At 41.3% G+C, this 19154-nt stretch overlaps 1 protein-coding gene across 1 annotated transcript in view; it reads right to left on the bottom strand.

The window, feature by feature from the left end:
* The window catches only part of CEP112 (centrosomal protein 112), a 408254-nt gene that overhangs the window by 380673 nt on the left and 8427 nt on the right, over positions 1-19154 (bottom strand). The window contains exons 3-4 of the mRNA XM_029927075.1: positions 15832-16022; positions 13394-13566 (exon numbers count right to left, since the gene is read on the bottom strand). Of these exons, the coding sequence (XP_029782935.1) occupies positions 13394-13566; positions 15832-16022 (364 nt within the window). The remainder of the gene's footprint in view (positions 1-13393; positions 13567-15831; positions 16023-19154) is intronic.

Here is a 19154-nt window from a genome sequence, read left to right as displayed (position 1 = left end):
TATTGATTGTTGTTGGGTGTGTGGGGAGCAGGTATCTGTCGGAACAGACATTTCTCCAAAGAAGACATACAAATGGTCATTAAGTACACAAAAAGGTGCTCAGCACAACTAGTTATTAGGGGAATGCACATTAAAACCACAGTGCAGTAAAACCACTACACACCCACTAACATGACCAAAATCAAAAACACTGATAATACCAAGAGGTGAGGATGCGAAAAAGCAAGCCCTTGCACACTGCCAACGGGGATGGAAAATGGCACTGCCACTTTGGGAGATGTTTGCTATTTCCCTTTAAGAAGTTAAATATACACCTATATAGTCCACTGCTAGATATCAACCCAAAAGAAATGAAAAACACATGCTTGAACAAAAATTTGCAATACGAGGGGCACCTGGATGGCTCAGTTGGTTAAGCTCCTGACTTCAGCTGAGCTCAGAGCCTGGAGCTGCTTCGGATTCTGTCTCCCTCTCTCTCTGCCCCTCCCTCACTTGTTCTCTCTCTCTCTCTCTCTCTCTCTCTCTCTCTCTCTCTCTCTCAAAAATAAATAAAACACTTAAAAAAATTTTAATTGCAATATGAATGTCCATGATAGCATAATTCATAACAGCCAAAGTCTTATAAGAATTCAAAAATCTATTAACTGGTAAACAGATAAACAAAACACAATACACTCATCAGTGAAATACCATCCAGGGTTAAACAGGAACGAAGCACTGATACAGGCAACAGGAACTTCAAAAACAACACACCAAGTGAAAGAACCAGATGCGTAAGACTATATAGTTTATGATTCCACTCATATGAAATTGCTACAAAAGGCAAAACCATAGAGATGAAAAGCAGATCACGGCTTACCTGGGCCTGGGAGCATAATTCCACATTATAAAGAGATTAACTCTTCCTACATTAACCTATAGACTCAATACATTACCAATTACAATCCCCACAGAGATATGCACGTGCGTGTGTGTGTGTGTGTGTGTGTGTGTAAACTGGTAAGCTAATTATAAAATTTAAATGAGAAGGTAAAGAACCAAGAAGAGCCAAGGCAATCTTGGAGAACAGAACGCTGGAATGCATACACTATACGACTAAAAATCAAGATTTCTTTCAAAGCTGTGGTAATAAGGCATATTTTAATAGCACACAGATAGATAAACAGACCAATGTAGGAGACAAGAGTCCAGAAACAAACCCACAGAAATGAAATTTTCTAGTTTCCAATAATGATCCCAACTACAGTAGTGGGGCGGGGGGATGGCTTTTTTTTTAAGATGTTGGATCAAATGGCCATCCGTCCACTGTCCTGGGCTGGTTAGGGGGGAGGAAGCCCTACCTCACTTCATACATAAAAATCAATCCCCGATGAAGGACATACCTAAATCGGAAAGATAAAATAAGAAAACTTCTAGAAGGCAACACAGGCAAGCATCTCCATTATCCTGGGACAGCCAAGGCCAGAAATCTTAAATAAAACACACACAAAAAAAGCACAAACAGTATCAGAGACAAATAACAAAACTATAATTATAGTTTTGACAGATTGCTCCCATGAAAGTGGGAGAAGAATTTGCCATGCACACATCAACAAGAAGTGTATTCTGGATATATACATTTGTACCCAGAAAATACAAAGAATCATGACAAATCAAAAAAGACTGACAAACCATGTTTTATTAAAAAATGAATAGAAACTTCACGAAAGAGGACATCCAACTGGCCAAAAAACATAGGAAAAGGTACTCGTTGTCATTAGTCATGAGGGACAATGCAAATTAAAACACACCATACGAGAACTGCTAAAACTAAAAGAAACGAACAAACCAAGTATTAGGAGAGATGGGGATCCACAGATCCTGAAATCCTACCCCGGAAAAGTAAGCTGCTACAGCCATTTTGGAAAACTCTTTGGCAGTATGTACTGTATGTACCCTTCCAAGTCAGCACAGCGCACGTAGGGACATGAAAAGACATGTAAAGGAATGTTCTCAGCAGAACTATTTGTAATGGCCAAAACCTAGAACAAAACCAAATACCCAGCAACAGCAGAGTGGACATGTAACTGTGCTATATTCACACAGGAGTAAATAAAAAAGAATAATCCATTGCTAAACACAACAACACAAACCAATCTCACAACACAATGTTGGGCCAATGAAGCTAGAAAAAAGCGAACGTACTTTATGAATCAAACACAGTTACAACTGATCTAGGGTGATGAACGCAGAGTGGTGATTACTATTTGGTGGGTTGATAAAGGAGCGGGAAGGGGCGAGAGAGAGCTTTCTGGGGAGCGGAGGATGCTCTCTCTCTCTTGATTTAGAAGGTGGTTACATAAAGGTACTCATTTGGTCAAACTTCACCAAGCTTTAGACCTGAGATTGTGTCTTGGACATCACACGCCGATTTTAAAAGTTCGCCACAAAGAATGAAACACAGCTGCATTTATTAACAAGGCTGAATCTGAAAAATCTGAGAAGCAGCAGCTTCAAAATAATATATGAAGTACGGTCCCACTTCCATAAAGTTAAAAAAAAAGACGACGACAAGCAAAGAAATGATTAACACAAAAGACAGGACCATGGTCCTCTGAGGAGACGGGAAAGGAGCCGGGAAGGAAGGCCCCCAAGGCCTCCTGGAGTCCTGTAATGTGCTGTTTCCCGGGTGGGTTCACAGAATAGGGGTGTTTATCGTACCTACATATTTCTGCGCACTTTTTACATGTCCGCCATGTTTCACGGTTGTAAAATACTGTAAAGGTCACGCGATGCCTACACAACTACTGCATGATAAACGGCGAGGAAACTAACGTGAGAACCCACTAGATTTCACGCCTCTGAATTCACGTGAGCAGCAGCTAAAACTTGCGCACCGCCTGAAGGATCATGTTCTGACGGTATTGCTAACTGGACACGAAACGTAAAAATAAACAGCAACAACTAATAATGCCATAAACTATCAAATTACTCTGAAAATAAGAAAATAAAACTAACCTCCAATGATCCACAACATATTTAATTTTTTGAAGGGAACTTTATTAAGAATAAAAAGGAAAACATAACAAAATGGAAAAAAAAATGGGTTGGGTTGACAAAACTAAAAAAATGACCAGAGATTCATAAACAATTTAAGACCTCGTTGTTTTCCCATTTTTCTACCTCAAAATAACAATTCAATTAAAAGATTAAAAATAAAAACCATCTGTAAAAGTCGTCCAATTAAGTCAACGTGTATTAATTGATCTCTGGTTTAACAGGACAATACTCAGAGTAAACTCTTTTAAGACCCTTAAAATTAAGTTTTACGGGAACATACTCATAAGCTTACTGTCATCTATTTTTGTTTATTAAAAGGACAATCAAAACTATTCAATATTATGACCTCACAAAAAGAAAGTTGCCTGTGAAATAAAAAGATGCTATTACAATGCCCCACTCATTAAAATTTTTTTTAATTTTTTATAGAGAGACAGAGACAGAGCCTGAGTGGGGGAGGGGCAGAGAGAGAGGGAGACACAGAATCTGAAGCAGCTCCAGGCTCTGAGCAGTCAGCACAGAGCCCGACGCGGGGCTCGAACCCACAAACCGTGAGATCATGACCTGAGCCGAAGTCGGACGCTTAGCCAATGAGCCACCCATGTGCCCCTCATTAAAATTTTTTAAAAAGCAACTAAAAAAAAAAAGCCTAAGAAAAACGCAAGGTCATTGCTCTCAAAGCAATTCTATCTCAGTTGCCACTTCCTTGAACTTGGTAAACACCGAAAAAGAAAATCTAATTAACCCATTAATGTTGAAAATTAATCAGTAGTTAAGTGGTTTTATGAGTACATGAAATATTCGGTTTTATGGAGTATCCTAAGAAATAGTTTTCATTCCTCATTTAGTAGCAGACTTATTGGTAGAGCTCAAGGTTAAGTGTCCCCCTGACAAGTGGCCACTGTATCAAAAATATCAAATGAATCAGATGTATTCCATCCTAAGTGTTATATCCAAAACAACATGATGAAAAAAATGGATTTAAGTAAAAGGATTACTCCTTCTTTCTTTAAAAAAATTTATTGGCAAAAGCTCCTCTGGACCTGAGACTGACCAAACAGAAAAGCTGTGAGGCGCTGGTCATGGGTGATGACATCAAAGAAGAGACACCCGGGAATCACAAGCAAGCACAGATGAAAGGTCTACCCCGTGGGGGCGGCAGGTTACAGGCACCAACGCCCCACTCCTGCTCCCGGTCCCCGGTCTGCACCCCACGTCCCCACAGGGACGGCAGCTCTCCGTCTAGGTCAGGCTTTACGGGCGCCAAAGGCGGACCCTGGTCCACAGTTCCAAGCCCAGTACAGTAGCCACTAAGTCGCATGCAGCTAGTTAAATCAATTATAACCTAAAATTCAGTTCCTTGGTCACACTCGTCACATTTAGGGCTCCAAAGTCACGTGTGACTAATGCCCACTGTGCAGGACAGCACAGCCACACCGCATTTCCACCACTGCAGAACCGTCTATGGACGGTGCCGCTCAAGGATAGATCTTGGCCCAAACAACGGAGCTGTTTGTAAATATAACGAGTGTACTTTGTAAATATCTAAGGATGTTTTACTGTGTGTAATCCTAACCATATTTATTTATGCCAATGGATATAAAGAATCCCTAGGAAGGAAAGATACTGATCAGCTTCCCCATAAATTCATGCAACAATTTAGGAGTGGGGCTATTTATAGTGTTAATGTCATTTACATATAAAAATAGAGTTTAACGAAGTAAAAAGATTCCTTTACAGTTTTTTAAGCATCCAGACTAAAAAATTACATCATTATTTTTAAAGTGAAAAATGTTTGTTCACATAGATGAGCAGACGCAAGCCCAAGTACATTTTCATTATACTTGATCGCCACCTGCTGGCCGTGTCGTTAACCTGCACCCGCAAATGAAATGTGAGCTATAATGGGAGACATTTTTAAAGGACATACACAGTCCCAGCTTTTTGCCGCGATGCATTCCTTGAAAACCACATCATAAAGAGGATCATTGTAAAGCAAATCATTCTTTCCATAAGGGCAGGGCTATAATTAGATTCTTCATTCCAACTAAAATCTGGCATCAAATAATCCATGGAATGATCTCATTAAAGCAAGATGCAAAAATTACAGTCGTCTATAATCACTTAAAATAAGATAATTACTCTCCGGGTCCTTTCTTGCAGGTATGAACAAACTTATTTTTTAGAGGGCACAATATAAATTAAAAGATAAAACTTCATATAAAGATAACCTAAATCTCCTGGTAAAAGTAAAAAAAGTAAATAATAATTCTGTTTGCACACTCCTAGAATTTTTACATAATCTAGATGGTAGCTCTTTAGAAAATGGCATCTAAAGAAATCTACACTAATGCCTTCTTTTTTGCGAACAAAATCCCCTAATCTAGGTAGAATCCATGTGTTCCTTCCACGGGGAAGCAGGCTGATTCACCTTTACTCCCCTCCACCCTCTCCTAACCCGTAACTCTTAAGCAAAGTTTTAAGTAAAAATAACCAGTGGTACTAAATCATTCCTTTTCATCTTTTCTATCCTAGACCCTAACTGCACTTCGGTGATAAAGTTCCCAGACCACATTATACTTCACTGAAAAGTCATAAAAATAATTATAAGCCATTAAACAGAAGCTTCAAAACATTTTTCACAGAATCACAAGGCAAGAATACAACCTACTATCTCTGTGTTTGGGAGAAGGCACAAAAAGGACACATAGAGACGACATGAACTCAGGTCTAACTATTACTTAGGCAGCTCTCATTCAGGGTGTGGCATGACACAAAAAGAAAAAAAGGGGCCAGCTACACTGCATTTCTTCTGTTGGGGGGGGCAAAGGGGACTTGCTGAGTTATTGAAATGAAGATTCCTTCAACGCCTTTTTAAAATACTCTCCCCACTCTTTATTCTAAGAGTGTGCGGGATTCATACTTAAAATGAGAAGCTTTCCGCAAAGCCACTAATTTATTTTTCTGATGAACAACAAAATGATTTTTAGTAACTCAAAATTATTAATGACCGATGGATTTTAAGAAAATATCCTTTAGGAAGAGTAGCTAGTCAGAGAGGGACAAGAACGGTCAGACCAGCGAGGAACTACTAAAATAACAATCGCCGCGCCAGTGGTGAAGGCGGAGCGGCTCACACTCTCCCTGGTCCGTTTCAGAGTTTTTCTAGCTCCATTTTACAAATGATGAAACTGGAGGTTAGAGAAATTAAGTAACTTGCCTGAGGACACATGGTTGCCAAGTGTCAGAAGTGAGATCTGAACAAAGGCAAACTCCCTCATTTCAGCTCGACCTGGAAATAACCAAGAACAAAGGTGCAGTCGCCCAGCACTGCTGATACAGCTCGAGTGGGAGAAAAAAGATGGATAAAAGTGGAATTTCCACATTTGCTGCATAAAGTACTCATGCCTCCATGGTAGACTAGAAAGAACATGGGGTCTAAAAGCATGAAGACCTAAGGGCACCTGGATGGCTCAGTCAGTTAAACGTCCGACTTCAGCTCAGGTCATGATCTCCCAGTTCCTGAGTTCGAGCCCCATATCAGGGTCTGTGCCGCCAGCTTAGAGCCTAGAGCCTGCTTTGGATTCTGTGTCTCCTTCTTTCTCTGCCCCTTCCCCACTCATACTCATCCTCATTCTCATCCTCTCTCTCTCTCTCTCTCTCTCTCTCTCAAACACAAATAAAACATTAAAAAATATTAAAATCATCAAGACCTAGATTCTGAAACTGGATCCATCACTGGGAATGTGGTAAGACCTTTCTGAAGCTATTACCTCATCTATAAATAGAAAGGGCCATCACATCAACCTCACCAAACTGTGGAGAGGATGAAATCAGATATTTCTAGAATAGTATCTAGCATACAGTAGGTGCTCCATAAATGGTACAACTTGTCCCACTTGATTTCTGTTTTAACAGATTAGAAATGTGAGATCCACAAATATTTATTTATGGGAAAATTTCATTCTTAAGTTTAAATTTGTATAGTTATTATATAGTTAAAGGTATGCCCAAACATCTTAACAAGATGGTATTCTGGAGGGCAACTTGACAGTATCTACCAAAAATAAGTGTGTGACTATTAAAACTAACATAGACCCATGTACAAAAAAAAGTGTTTACCTTTCCACACCAGACTGGTCCCACTCTCTAAGGTAAAGCTGTTTCGGGGCACCTGGGTGGCTCAGTCGTTTAAGTGGCCGCGGTCGGCTCAGGTCATGATCTCGCGGTTCATGAATCCAAGCCCTGTATCGGGCTCTGAGCTGACAGCTCAGAGCCTGGAGCCTGCTTCGGATTGTGTCTCCTTCTCTCTCTGCCCTTCCCCTCCTCACTCTCTGTCTCTCAAAAAATAAACATTAAAAACTAACTGAATAAATAAAGGTAAAGCTGTTTCAAATGCGGCACCCAGAAATACTCCAAACACATGTACACATGTGAATCCGTTTATCCTCTTTAAAACATCCATGCACGCACATGAGCTGAAGCTTACTACACTTCCACAAATTTCTGTTAAACTTTATGTATCTTAGGGGTCTCTCCAGACTAGCCCATACGGATTTTTGTTACCGACTCACAAGATGTTGCACCTACTAATGATCCCACCAGTCGTTTATCTATTCAATGTGCTAAAGCACCTGGCTCCGAAGCGAGTTCTTTCCTGAGCATCAGCAGTAGCCAAAAGTACATGCCGATGCTTCGTGGTATATATACCAAAATGCTAACTAAGGCCTTCTTTCTTTATAACCGTAAAGAATTAAAAGGTTAAATGACAATAAATCCACACTATGGGTTATCATTGGCAATTAAAAAGACTACGCAGACCACCTGACACGCGTTCAGACGGAGCTCGGCGGTACAAGGGCATCTCTCAGCAGGACATACAGAATAAACTAACGTACAATTTTCTAGTGACTCGTGTGTGGCTGCATGGCTGCCGTAGAATGACACACACCAAATCAGTGACGACTATTCTTCCCATGAGCGGAGCAGAATAAGGAGGGCCCGGAGAGAGGGACTCTGACATTTTACTCCCCTTTTATTTCTACACTGAGGTTTTTACAAGAAGTGTGTATTGTATGTGTGTTGTATAACTTCCTAAAACAAGGGTAAAAACCGTCCTAGTCATCTATTGGTGCATAACAAATTCCACGCACTGAGAAGCTTTAAACCACACACACGTTTTCTCCTGGTTTCTCTGGGTCGGAAGCGCAGGCGCAGCTGGGCCGGGTCCTCTGCTCAGGGCCGGGCAGGCCGCCATCACGGTTTGCCCGGAGCTGGGTTCTCATCTGGAGGCTCTACTGGGGAAGGACCCAGTCTCTCTCCCTCGGGGAGGTCCTGAGTGCTAGGGAATTCCCGGCAGCCTGTCTCCGCAAACCCAGCAAGGGAAAGACAGCAAGACTCTGGGGCCGGTCTGCCAGCAGGACAGAGCCTCTGTGTCATAATGCAATCACAGACATGACATCCCGTCACTGCTGCCATATTCTGTGAGAAGCAAGCCACAGGTCCTGCCTAAACCCAAGGGGAGGGGATTACACATGACCGTGAACACCCAGAGGAGGACCGCGGAGCTCCCTGAAAGCCGGCCTACCACAGTGACAGAGGACAGTGGTAAATACCTGAAGGATGCCCAGGAAGCCATATCTATGGGTACAGCTCATGGTTGCAGAACTAAATGAAACTAGCCCAAGTGTACAGTTGAGGTCTAAGGCTACGGTCTCATCAGTAACATTTTGTAAAACCATGTGTCAAACTCAAATTTAAGTAGAATTACTTCACTGTCAAGAAAATAAGCAGGGGGCGCCTGGGTGGCTCAGTCGGTTAAGCGTCCGGCTTCGGCTCAGGTCATGATCACACGTTCGTGTGTTCGAGCCCCGCGTCAGGCTCTGTGCTGACGGCTCGGAGCCTGGAGCCTGCTTCAGAGTCTGTGTCTCCCGCTCTCTCTGCCCCTCCCCGCTCATGCTCTGCCTCTCTCTGTCTCAAAAATAAATAAAACACTTAAAAAAAAAAAAGAAAGAAAATACGCAGGTGGCATCTGGGTGGCTCTGTCAAACGTCCAACTCCCGATTTCGGCTCAGGTCATGATCTCACATTTCACGGGATCGAGTCCCACATGGGGCTCTACGCTGACAGCACAGAGCCCCCTTGGTATTCTCTCCCTCCCTCTCTCTCTCTCCCTCCTCCACTTACGCTCGCTCGCTCGCTCTCTCTCAAAATAAATAAACTTTAAAATTAAAAAGAAAAGGAAAGAAAAGCAGATATTTGACATTAAAATACGGTTAACAGATCTCTCATAAAATAGCAATGCAATCTGAAAAGTGGTATTTCTAAAAGAAAACATCGGTAATAACATAACCTTAAATAAGAAATTTTGTGAAAAAGGAAAGCAAAGAGTAAAATCAGGACGGGACGAGCTAAGTGTCAAAGCAGGCCACTGTGAGACACTACGCTTCCCAGTGCATTGTGGGCGGGGAGCATGAGAGCACGCACGATAGAATGTAACCTCAAACTACTTCCCTCGGGTTTAGGACGAAGAACGCCCCGTCTCCTACAGGAAGAATAAAGGTAAAGGAAAAGGTGCCGCGTCTACTGAATAGGGAGGCCTAACAAAGAGGCTTCAAAAGGGCTCTGCATCTTTAATAATCTGAAAAGGCTGGGACCCAAACAGCATAATCTAAAATGCCATTAGAAATACTTCACATACAAAAAGGTCTAAGTAAAGCAGGGTTTTATAAAGTGATCAAAAAAGAAACACTAAGGGGGAAAATCTTTTAAGATTAAAGAGGTTTTTCAAAGGACAAGTTGAAGTGGTTGTAAAATTTATGAGGCAGCATTAAACTTCAGTTCTAAGTAACAATAAATTATTCACTATAAAAACATACATGTGTCAAATATTATAAGCCTCTTAAACTTTTTAAAACAATTTCTTGCAGAACTGACTGGATGCACCAGGTCGGCACTGACAGATACTGACTTGTCGTCCGCGCAGCACGACCCTCGGCGGGAAGGGGCGACCTCAGGAAGGCAGAGGCCGTCAGGAGGCCCCTCCCCCACTTCTGAGCCCATCTCACACATCATGTGGTTATTTGGCTTTTAAATCAACTTTATTGCCGTTGGCTAAAAGAAAGGTCAGTTCTACTTTTTCAACGCCTTCACGCACACAAAATCACAAATTCTGTTAATTCGTGTACCTGTGGGTGAAAATTTTAAGTCCAATTAAAATTTGAAAATAGACGGGTGCCTGGGTGACTCAGTCAGTTGGACAACCAACTTCGGCTCGGGTCATGATCTCATGGTTCGTAGGGTCAAGCCCCGAGTAGGGCTCTGTGCTGACAGCTCAGAGCCTGGATCCTGCTTCCGATTCTGTGTCTCCCTCCCTCTCTGACTCTCCCTTGCTCATACTGTCTGTCTGTCTGTCTGTCTCTCTCTCTCTCTCAAAAATAAAAATAAAATACTAAAAATTTTTGAAAATAGATGGAATTAAATGAAGAGAAAAAAAGAAGAAAAGATATTCTGAGAAGTTTTGTTTCTGCAGCACTAATTGGCATTAATTAGCCTTAGTGATATTCTGACACTTGCCCAGAAAGCTAGTCCAGTCCGTCTTGCCCGGCTCACTGTCCTTATATTGCTCACAGTGTGTGAAGGGGGTCTCGATGGCCTGGATCCACACCTCTTTAACTTGAAAATCTATCCTTTCCTCAACTTGTCCTTAAAGTTTTTGTTTTTTTTTAAATCCTTGTGGGCCATCCTCTCTTGTCACGATCCACCTGTCTCACAAGGTTTTTGTACAGATTAAGTGGCAGCGCCTGACACACATTCACTCGTGCACGTAAGCACTTATCAAATATAAATAAAGCGTCCCAAGAGGTCCCCGCCCAGGGCTAGGCACTGGAAACAGGCAAATGGGAAAACTCCCAGTCCCTGCCTCCCAACATCTCCACTCTGGCGCAGAGGAGAAAAACTTCGCGCATCATGAACAAGGAAACAGAGTCACTTAAATAGGCCTGGGGTGTCCGGTAAGGCTTTTTTGAATTGTGAGATCTCTCAAGGATTGAGTAGGACCAAAGAACTGCCTTCTCTTCCCACTAATTACGTATATAACTAACAACTAATGCCTCACACTTGGATAATCTGCACTAAATGCCACTTTATTATAGGTGAGCAACAAAGAAAAAGAAGTTGTTAAAACGAGGGAGATGTGGGGGCGCCTGGGTGGCTCAGTCAGTTAAGTATCCGACTTGATCTCAGCTCAGGTCATGATCTCACAGCCGTGCGATCAAACCCCACACTGGGCTCTGTGCTGAGCAGGGAGCCTGCTTGGGAAACTCCGTCTCCCTCTCGTGTGCCACCCTGCACGCACATGTGCACACGCACACTCTCTGCCTCGCTCTCAAAAATAAATATAAAAGTAAACAAATAAATAAATATAAATGAGTAAATAAATTTTTTAAAAATGTTTTTAATTATGGAGATTTCACTATGGTATCATTTTCCAGAAAAGCCCGAGTAATATTTGAAGCATATTCTCACTATATTTTCTCAAACTTTATCCTCTGTTCCGAGAAAAAAAAAAGTCCATTCACTTGGATTTCCTGAGATCTCAAGACTATTTCCTGCCCTAAGCCTTAATTTAACACACACTTAATCTTCACGAATATCCCCACTACTACACATAACCACTATATGGAAATTGATCCATGCACTTGACGCTCTTCCCTGTTCATCTAAAATGACACTAGACAGCTGATGTGTGCAGGATCCGGGTGACAGAAGGGTGTTATGATGCCCGATGCAGGGATGTTCTTCATTTCAACAAAGACACAATCTCTTTTCGAGTTGTCTGATCCCTCTTCATCTACCTTTCCTCTTTCCACTTGTGACAGAATGCAAAAGTGAGAAAAGAAATTTCTTTCACCTCTCAACCCTACTTAAAAGGGGGGAAAAGCTCAGATTCAATAAGAGATGCAACTAATCTCAAAGTCAGTGTCAAAAATGAGCAGCAAATAGTGAAGACATTCACCAGGGCAGTAAGCAAGCGTTACTTAGCTCCCACCTATGACCAGCTTCTGGAAAGACAACAGAGTCTCTAGTTTTTTAGAGTCCAAAAATAAGGTTTTTAAGGTTTTTTTTCTTTCAATGTATTTAAGTAATCTCTATACCCAACGTGGGGCTCGAACTCACAACCTGACATCAAGAGTCAGCCAAACCAAGAACCGTGCTGGCAGGCAGACCGCACTGTCCTCACACCTCCGTTTACCGGCTACAAGGCTAACATAAACCCCACAGTAACACCTCTTCTACTTTTGAGTCTCCATGTGCTGTTGACTCCAATCTTCGGAAAGCATCCATCCTTAATTCTATCACATCTTCCTGTTTTGCCTCTCCATTTTGTTTCCCCTTTCTAATAAAACAATTTGACACGGGCCGGCCCTCTAACGTTGTGTTCCTCTGTTCTTTTCCACCACGAAACCCGAGGACTGAAAACCACACAAGTGTACTACGTCAACCATGAAGACGTTTCGCATCACTAATAGCATTTCTCCATCTGATTAAGGAATAAACCAAACAAACTGTAGTACAAAAGAGAGATTACGTTGGTAACTAAATCAAACTCCAAAAACTGAAGACGAGGAAGAGAATGGTAAGGAGTGAAGTATAAAGTATGGTACGTGTCGACTGCCACTGTGCAACACTGTGACATTTCCGGGCAGGGGGGAGGGGGGGAGCAACGCCAAAGGCAAAATTCACAATGTGATGAAAGCCCAGAATAAATCTACGCCTCCTAGAGGCCAAAAGTGATACTACAAGAATAATCTACTTTTAGTGTATTTGCAAAATTGAGAAGTTTATTTTTCTTTGCACTAAAAATCTTCAAGTTTAGTACTCTCGTAGGAAAGCACCGTTGAATGGGGTTTACCTTTAAGTCATTATTAAATCAAAACAAATACCACTCAAGGAGGGGTAAAGAACAGAAATTCAAGTATCAGCTTCAAGATGAATGTGCAGGATGTTATGTTTTGTTCAAGTCACTGATAATGTTCCTAATTCACGCTGAAGGAACACTGAGAATTAAATTATTTAGAGATTCTCAGGCACTACTTTCCAAGTATTGGCATACATATGTGTGTATATATACCCAGAAATGGCTAAAAATGTAATGGCATCTTGAATATATGATCAAAGTTAAATTATTCTACCTACCCAACATCCCTCAACTTTAACAAAATCATAAATTGAACCAACTACTTACCATAAAAATTAAAAAGAAATTTTTAACACAAGGAAAAACAATACATGAACCAGTCCTGAAGACAAGCTAAGTGGTGACTCCCGTCTGGACCCCAGTTCCGGAGCGTACCTGCGCACATCAGTTGGTGACTGCGCCCAAGAGTAATCTTCTCCAGAAGAAAGTTTCCATGATTCATTTAATTTGTGTTCACTGGTTCCCAGCTCACCCATCACCCAGTCTGGTAATCCTTCCGGGCTTGAACCTTTTGCTCGTGCTGGATTTGGTTCATCAAAATAGATGGACTGATTTTTAAAAATTAGAAAAATTATTCTTTCAAAATGTACTATCATGAAATAATTAGTTAAGATGTCCACCAAGTTTCAAGTTTGGTAACAACCTTTCAAATACTCAAATTCAATTACCAGAGAGGCACGATGAATTGTGACATATTAGAATACACGAAATGGATAACATTTTACATTTTAGTTAGACTTTGCTGTATAAGAAATCTGACAAATGATAAAAATTACCTGACAAAGAAATCTCATAATTATTTCTATTGCAAAAATATATATAGCTTTATAAAAATATAAATGGACCAGATGATTTCACACATACGTGGAATCTAAGAAACAAAACAAAGAAAAAAAGAACCAAACAAACGAACCAGACCCTTTATGGAGAGCCAACTAGTAGTTACCAGGGGAGAGGTGTGGGGAGATGGGGAAGTACGTGCGGGGGTTAAGAATACACTCGTCCTGATGGGCACTAATGCGTGGAAGTGTGCGATCACTACACTGCTCATCTGACACTCACGTAACACCGTGTCAACTACACCAGAATTAAAATTAAAAATAATAATGATAATACAACACATATAGGAATGACGCTTTGAAAACTTCTAGCACAAAGAGTGGGAAGAGGAAATCTTGTAAAGTTCTTCCATAATCCATAAATTAGTATAATATTTTTGAAGGTAAATTGCCACAAATTAAAGATGCAATTTGTAAGCCCTGAGGCAATTACTTAAAAAGAGAGATTTCGTTAGTAAACTAATCACGAAGATAAAATAGAATATTAGAAACGTCCGATTTGGAAAAAAAAAAGAGCAAAGGAACGTTCTTTTTGAAACCATGTACCCTCTGCCTTTGATTATTAATTACTCTGCACACACTCACTACTCACTCACACACACACACACACACACACACAACCAGTAGGCAGGGAACCCACAATCAATAAAAATCAGAAACAGAAATCAGGCTGAAACATGAAGCGAGAGGAGGAGCCGCGCAGGTGTTGCTAGGCCGGGGATTTAACTCTGGCCAAGCCGCACACTAACCGGAAAATCCAAGACCGCTCCCTGGGCCTCTCGTGGTCATTCTTTGCGAAATACAGCCTTTCCTAGGATTCTGTGAAATGAGTAGGATGCGATGTGCCCACATCTCAACACCTACACGTGTTTCGGAAACGTTCCACCTTGGGTCTTGAAGAAGACGACAGTCGCCCACTAACTGTTTTCAAGATTGATGTGGGTTCCTTGGGACACTTCCGAAGAAAACTCTGCATTAAGTGGACACTTCGGCAACAATTCTCTGAATCCCACACGAAGAGTCCTCGAGAGGGTGTTCTCTAGGACAGGCGACACGTGACCCTCTATCCCAGGTCAGACACGCAGAGCAGTTTTACAAGAGGGTCACTGCAACGTTCAAGTAAATACCCCCTAACCACCACCGCGAAGACCACTGGTCTGAAGCTAAATCTGTGGCTCTGCTTTGACAGCCAACTGGCCGCCGCGTTAAGACTTTTGGCCTCTCCCCCTCGGGTAACAGAAATTACCATTTCCGGGGTAGGCTGCCTCGTGACCGCATACGGGCTCTAGTTAACCGGAGGTACCTTCCAAAGTTGGCTTTTAAAAAATATGTACTATACATATAACAGCCAACTCCCACTACCTAGTACTCCAGAGTTCTGGGTTCATCAAACACCCCACAAACCAAGGCACAGTTCATGGTTACAAGGATCAAGACTGTGACATTCACCAAACAGAATTATAACCTTTCTATATAGAAATATACACCTTTCTAACAGCTGGTTTTGACAGCGAAATTAAACAACATATGAACTCCCAACTTCCTGTCATCACTTTATTAGAATAGAAACAAACTTTAGAAGTCATTCAATCCAACTCTCATGAATTTTTAATAATGTATGTGAAAGAGTTTCATAAACTAGAATTTACTGATATATATATAGAAATGATGGTTAATGCAATCCAGCAAAACAAATGGGAAATTAGGGCTCAATATAAAAAAATTCACTGTGAGATCTTTAGAAATACTGCCAATTACTGTGGGATGGTTCCATCAGTAAGCATAGACTCCTTAAAGCCAAATCTGATTTCTACTCAAGGTAGGAAAAAGTGAATTAGGAAGGGAAAAATGAAACACTTTTAACTAATATATTATCTAGGACTTATAACTCAATAACACAACCAATCCCAACTGGGATGATGAGCTGACACTTCTAAAGAAATGGAACTCAAACATCTGGTCAGTGACACCTACCATGTAGGAAGGTAAGGTCTTCAGCGTGCCTGGTTCCGGTCGGTGTGTAAAGGGGCCTTCGAGAACGCCTCGCTTAAGCATATGCAGTAACAGTTTCGCATACAGGTTCCGGTTCTTCCTGCCCATCAGGCCCGCACCTGTGCCTGAAGGCTCACACAGCTTTCGGATCCAAAGAGCACACCGTTGCCGTTCTAGAGATACATAAGAACTATTAAAAACTGGATTTTTTCAGGGGCTCCTGGGTGACTCAATCGGTTAAGCATCTGATTTCAGCTCAGGTCATGATCTCATCCAGGTCATGATCCCGTCCAGGTCATGGGTTCAAGCCCTGTGCTGGACTCCATGCTGACAGCTCAGAGCCTGGAGCCTGCTTCAGATTCTTCATCTCTCTCTCTCTCTCTCTCCCTCTCTCTCTCTCTCTCTCTCTCTCTCTCTCTCTCTCTCTCTCTCAAAAATAAACATTAAAGGGGCGCCTGGGTGGCTCAGTCAGTTAGCGTCTGGCTTCGGCTCAGGTCATGATCTCATGGTTTGTGAGTTCAAGCCCCGTGTCAGGTTCTGTGCTGATAGCTCAGAGCCTGGAGCCTGCTTCAGATTCTGTGTTTCCCTCTCTCTTTGCCCCTCCCTTGCTCATGCCCTGTCTCTGTCTGTCTCTCTCTCAAAAGTAAATAAACATTAAAAAATATTTTAAAATCAATCAATAAATAAGCATTAAAATTTTTTTTTTAAAAAGAAACAATATTTCAGAAAATAAAACATTAACGACCTACACACCATGTGCTCTGGCAAACTTCTCTGTCAAGTTCCAGACAGTCCTCATTTGAGGCCTCACGGGCTCTCTGATCTCTGGCACAACTACTCAGCTCTGCCACCGAAACGGGGAGCAGCCACACACCATATGGAATCAGATGGGCATCTGTATTTTCTAAGAAAACGTCACAGAGCAGTTAGCAGCTGGATTCGGCCCTGGCAGGCTACAGTTCGCCAACAACCTGGTCTATAGTTTATCTTTTTCAGTTCATCCCTGATCACATAAGACAGATGCAAGGAAGTATTTTTTTCAAAAATAAAATCTCTGGATCACTACCAAATAAATTTCTGAGATAAAATTTTGCTATAAACACATCTCTAAGATAATTTTAACTGTGTTGAAAAATCTTCCTATGATTCCAGTTATGTAAACCAAAAGAGAGATTAAATGCACTCTTATGTAAACATCTTAAACTCAATCTAAATTAGATCTCAGGTGCCTGAGTGGCTCAGTCAGTTGAGCATCCAACTCTTGATTTTGGCTCAGGTCAAGATCCCAAGGTCATGGGATTGAGCCCCACATCAGTTTCCACACTCAGTGTGGGGCCTACTCAGGATTCTTTCTCTCTCTCTCTCTCTCTCTCACTCTCTCTCTCACTCTCTCTCTGCTCCCGCCCCACACACACCGCTTGTGCTCTTTCCCTCTCTAAAAAACAATAAATTTTTTTACATTTATTTATTTTTTGAGAGATACAGTGAGGCAGAGCATGAGTGGGGAGGGTCAGAGAGAGAAGGAGACACAGAATCTGAAGCAGGCTCCAGGCTCTGAGCAAGCTGTCAGCAGAGCCCGATGCAGGGCTCGAACCCACCAACCATGAAATCATGACCTGAACCAAAGTCGGACGCTTAACCGAATTAGCCACTCAGGTGCCCCTCAAATGTTTTTTTTATTAAAGCAGATAAATTTCAGATTTATAGTTGATTGATTTACGGTTTTCTTTTAACCTCTCTAAAAATAATTGAGGGCTATTAACATGTAATTTAGCAAAATAATTATCCTTTTAAAAGCTACTTTAAAAACACAGCACTGTTTAATCCACCATGTAACCTACTGACTACTTTATCTGAATGTGACACAGAATTGGTTTTAGGTCTCATGAAAACTATTTTGACATTAATCTTCCATCAGTCTAACTCAATGTGAGGATCATATATCTAACACAAATTGTGAGTCTGCTTTCATCTCTTAGTTTCTAAAGGTCACATTCATTTATTGTTTTACCTACAAAAACTGCTAGGGCCAGAATGACCGCTTTGCTCATACCAGATTGATCACTATAGGTATGAGGACTAACCCTTAAAGAACTTTTGTATTTTTAGCTTTGAGAATTATATAATCACAAAGCAAACTTCATGAAATATTAGGGGTACTTAGGGCGAAAAGAAAAGCAAAACTGATAAACTTAAGGTAACACTTTTTCAAACTATGTATTTCCTATATGCCTCGCAGCAAACTGAAATCTATATAATGTCCAATGGCCAGAATTCGGTACAACTAGATTAATGAAAAGAACTCAGTACTCTACCTAAAATATTGGGGAGAATCATTATCAGAATTAGAATTTAGCTGTAAGAGGATATAAATTATTATCATTGTTCAGGCTCTTGATTGAAATGTGAGTTCCGGATCATTCGTTATGAATTAATAATTAATTAACTAAAAGGGCAGGACATACCAATACTGACAATGAGTCATGAACCAAAGATTACAATTAATCAAATCCTATTTACCTAACATCCATTTTTAAAAGAAGATGAAATATGAGGGTAGTTTTATTTGAAATACATTTAAATGGAAGACTTTAATACAAATTTGTCCTAATGAGCAGATCTAATATAAAAAGGAAAAAAAAGGTAGTGACTATCCTAAGAGAACACACTATAGATATCATTAAATATGAATACAATTAATCAAATAATCTGTAAGTAATACAAGTGATCATGAATGAGCCACGGGACAGGAAACGTGCATCTTGACGAGTAGCAGAAGAAGAAGAGGAGGTTAAAGTCTGACGAGGCAGGAGAAGACAGCGGGGAAAGAAGCTTGGAAGGAAGACCCTGCAGACTAGGAAAGGTCACAGCCATGGAACGATGGGTGACTGCAGAATGCAGAACTCCTACGCTACCTACACTCCCTTGTCCCAGTGCAGCGTCCAGGAACAAACATCTAATACTGAGTTGCTTCCTCATTTTGAATATACGGTTTACTTAGACACCTCAGAGAAAGAGGGAACTTGAACAAAATTTGGGTAAAAGCCAGAGTTTCTTGGGGCACCCGAGTGGCTCAGTTGGTTAGGCATCTAACTTCAGCTCAGGTCACAATCTCGCGGCTTGTGGGTTTGAGCCCCGCATCAGGCTCTGTACTGACAGCTCAGAGCTTGGGCCTGCTTCAAATTCTCCATCTCTCTCTGTCTGTCACTCTCTCTCAAATATACACATTTTTTTAAAGTTTTTTTTAAAAAGCCAAAGTAGGGGCACCTGGGTGGCTCAGTCGGTTGAACGTCTGACTTTGGCTC

The sequence above is a fragment of the Suricata suricatta genome, chromosome 17, assembly GCF_006229205.1.
Source record: "Suricata suricatta isolate VVHF042 chromosome 17, meerkat_22Aug2017_6uvM2_HiC, whole genome shotgun sequence".
In the NCBI taxonomy this organism is placed as follows: domain Eukaryota; kingdom Metazoa; phylum Chordata; class Mammalia; order Carnivora; family Herpestidae; genus Suricata; species Suricata suricatta.
The sequence above is the reverse complement of the archived record's forward strand: the minus strand, read 5'-3'. Positions and strand labels throughout refer to the sequence as shown.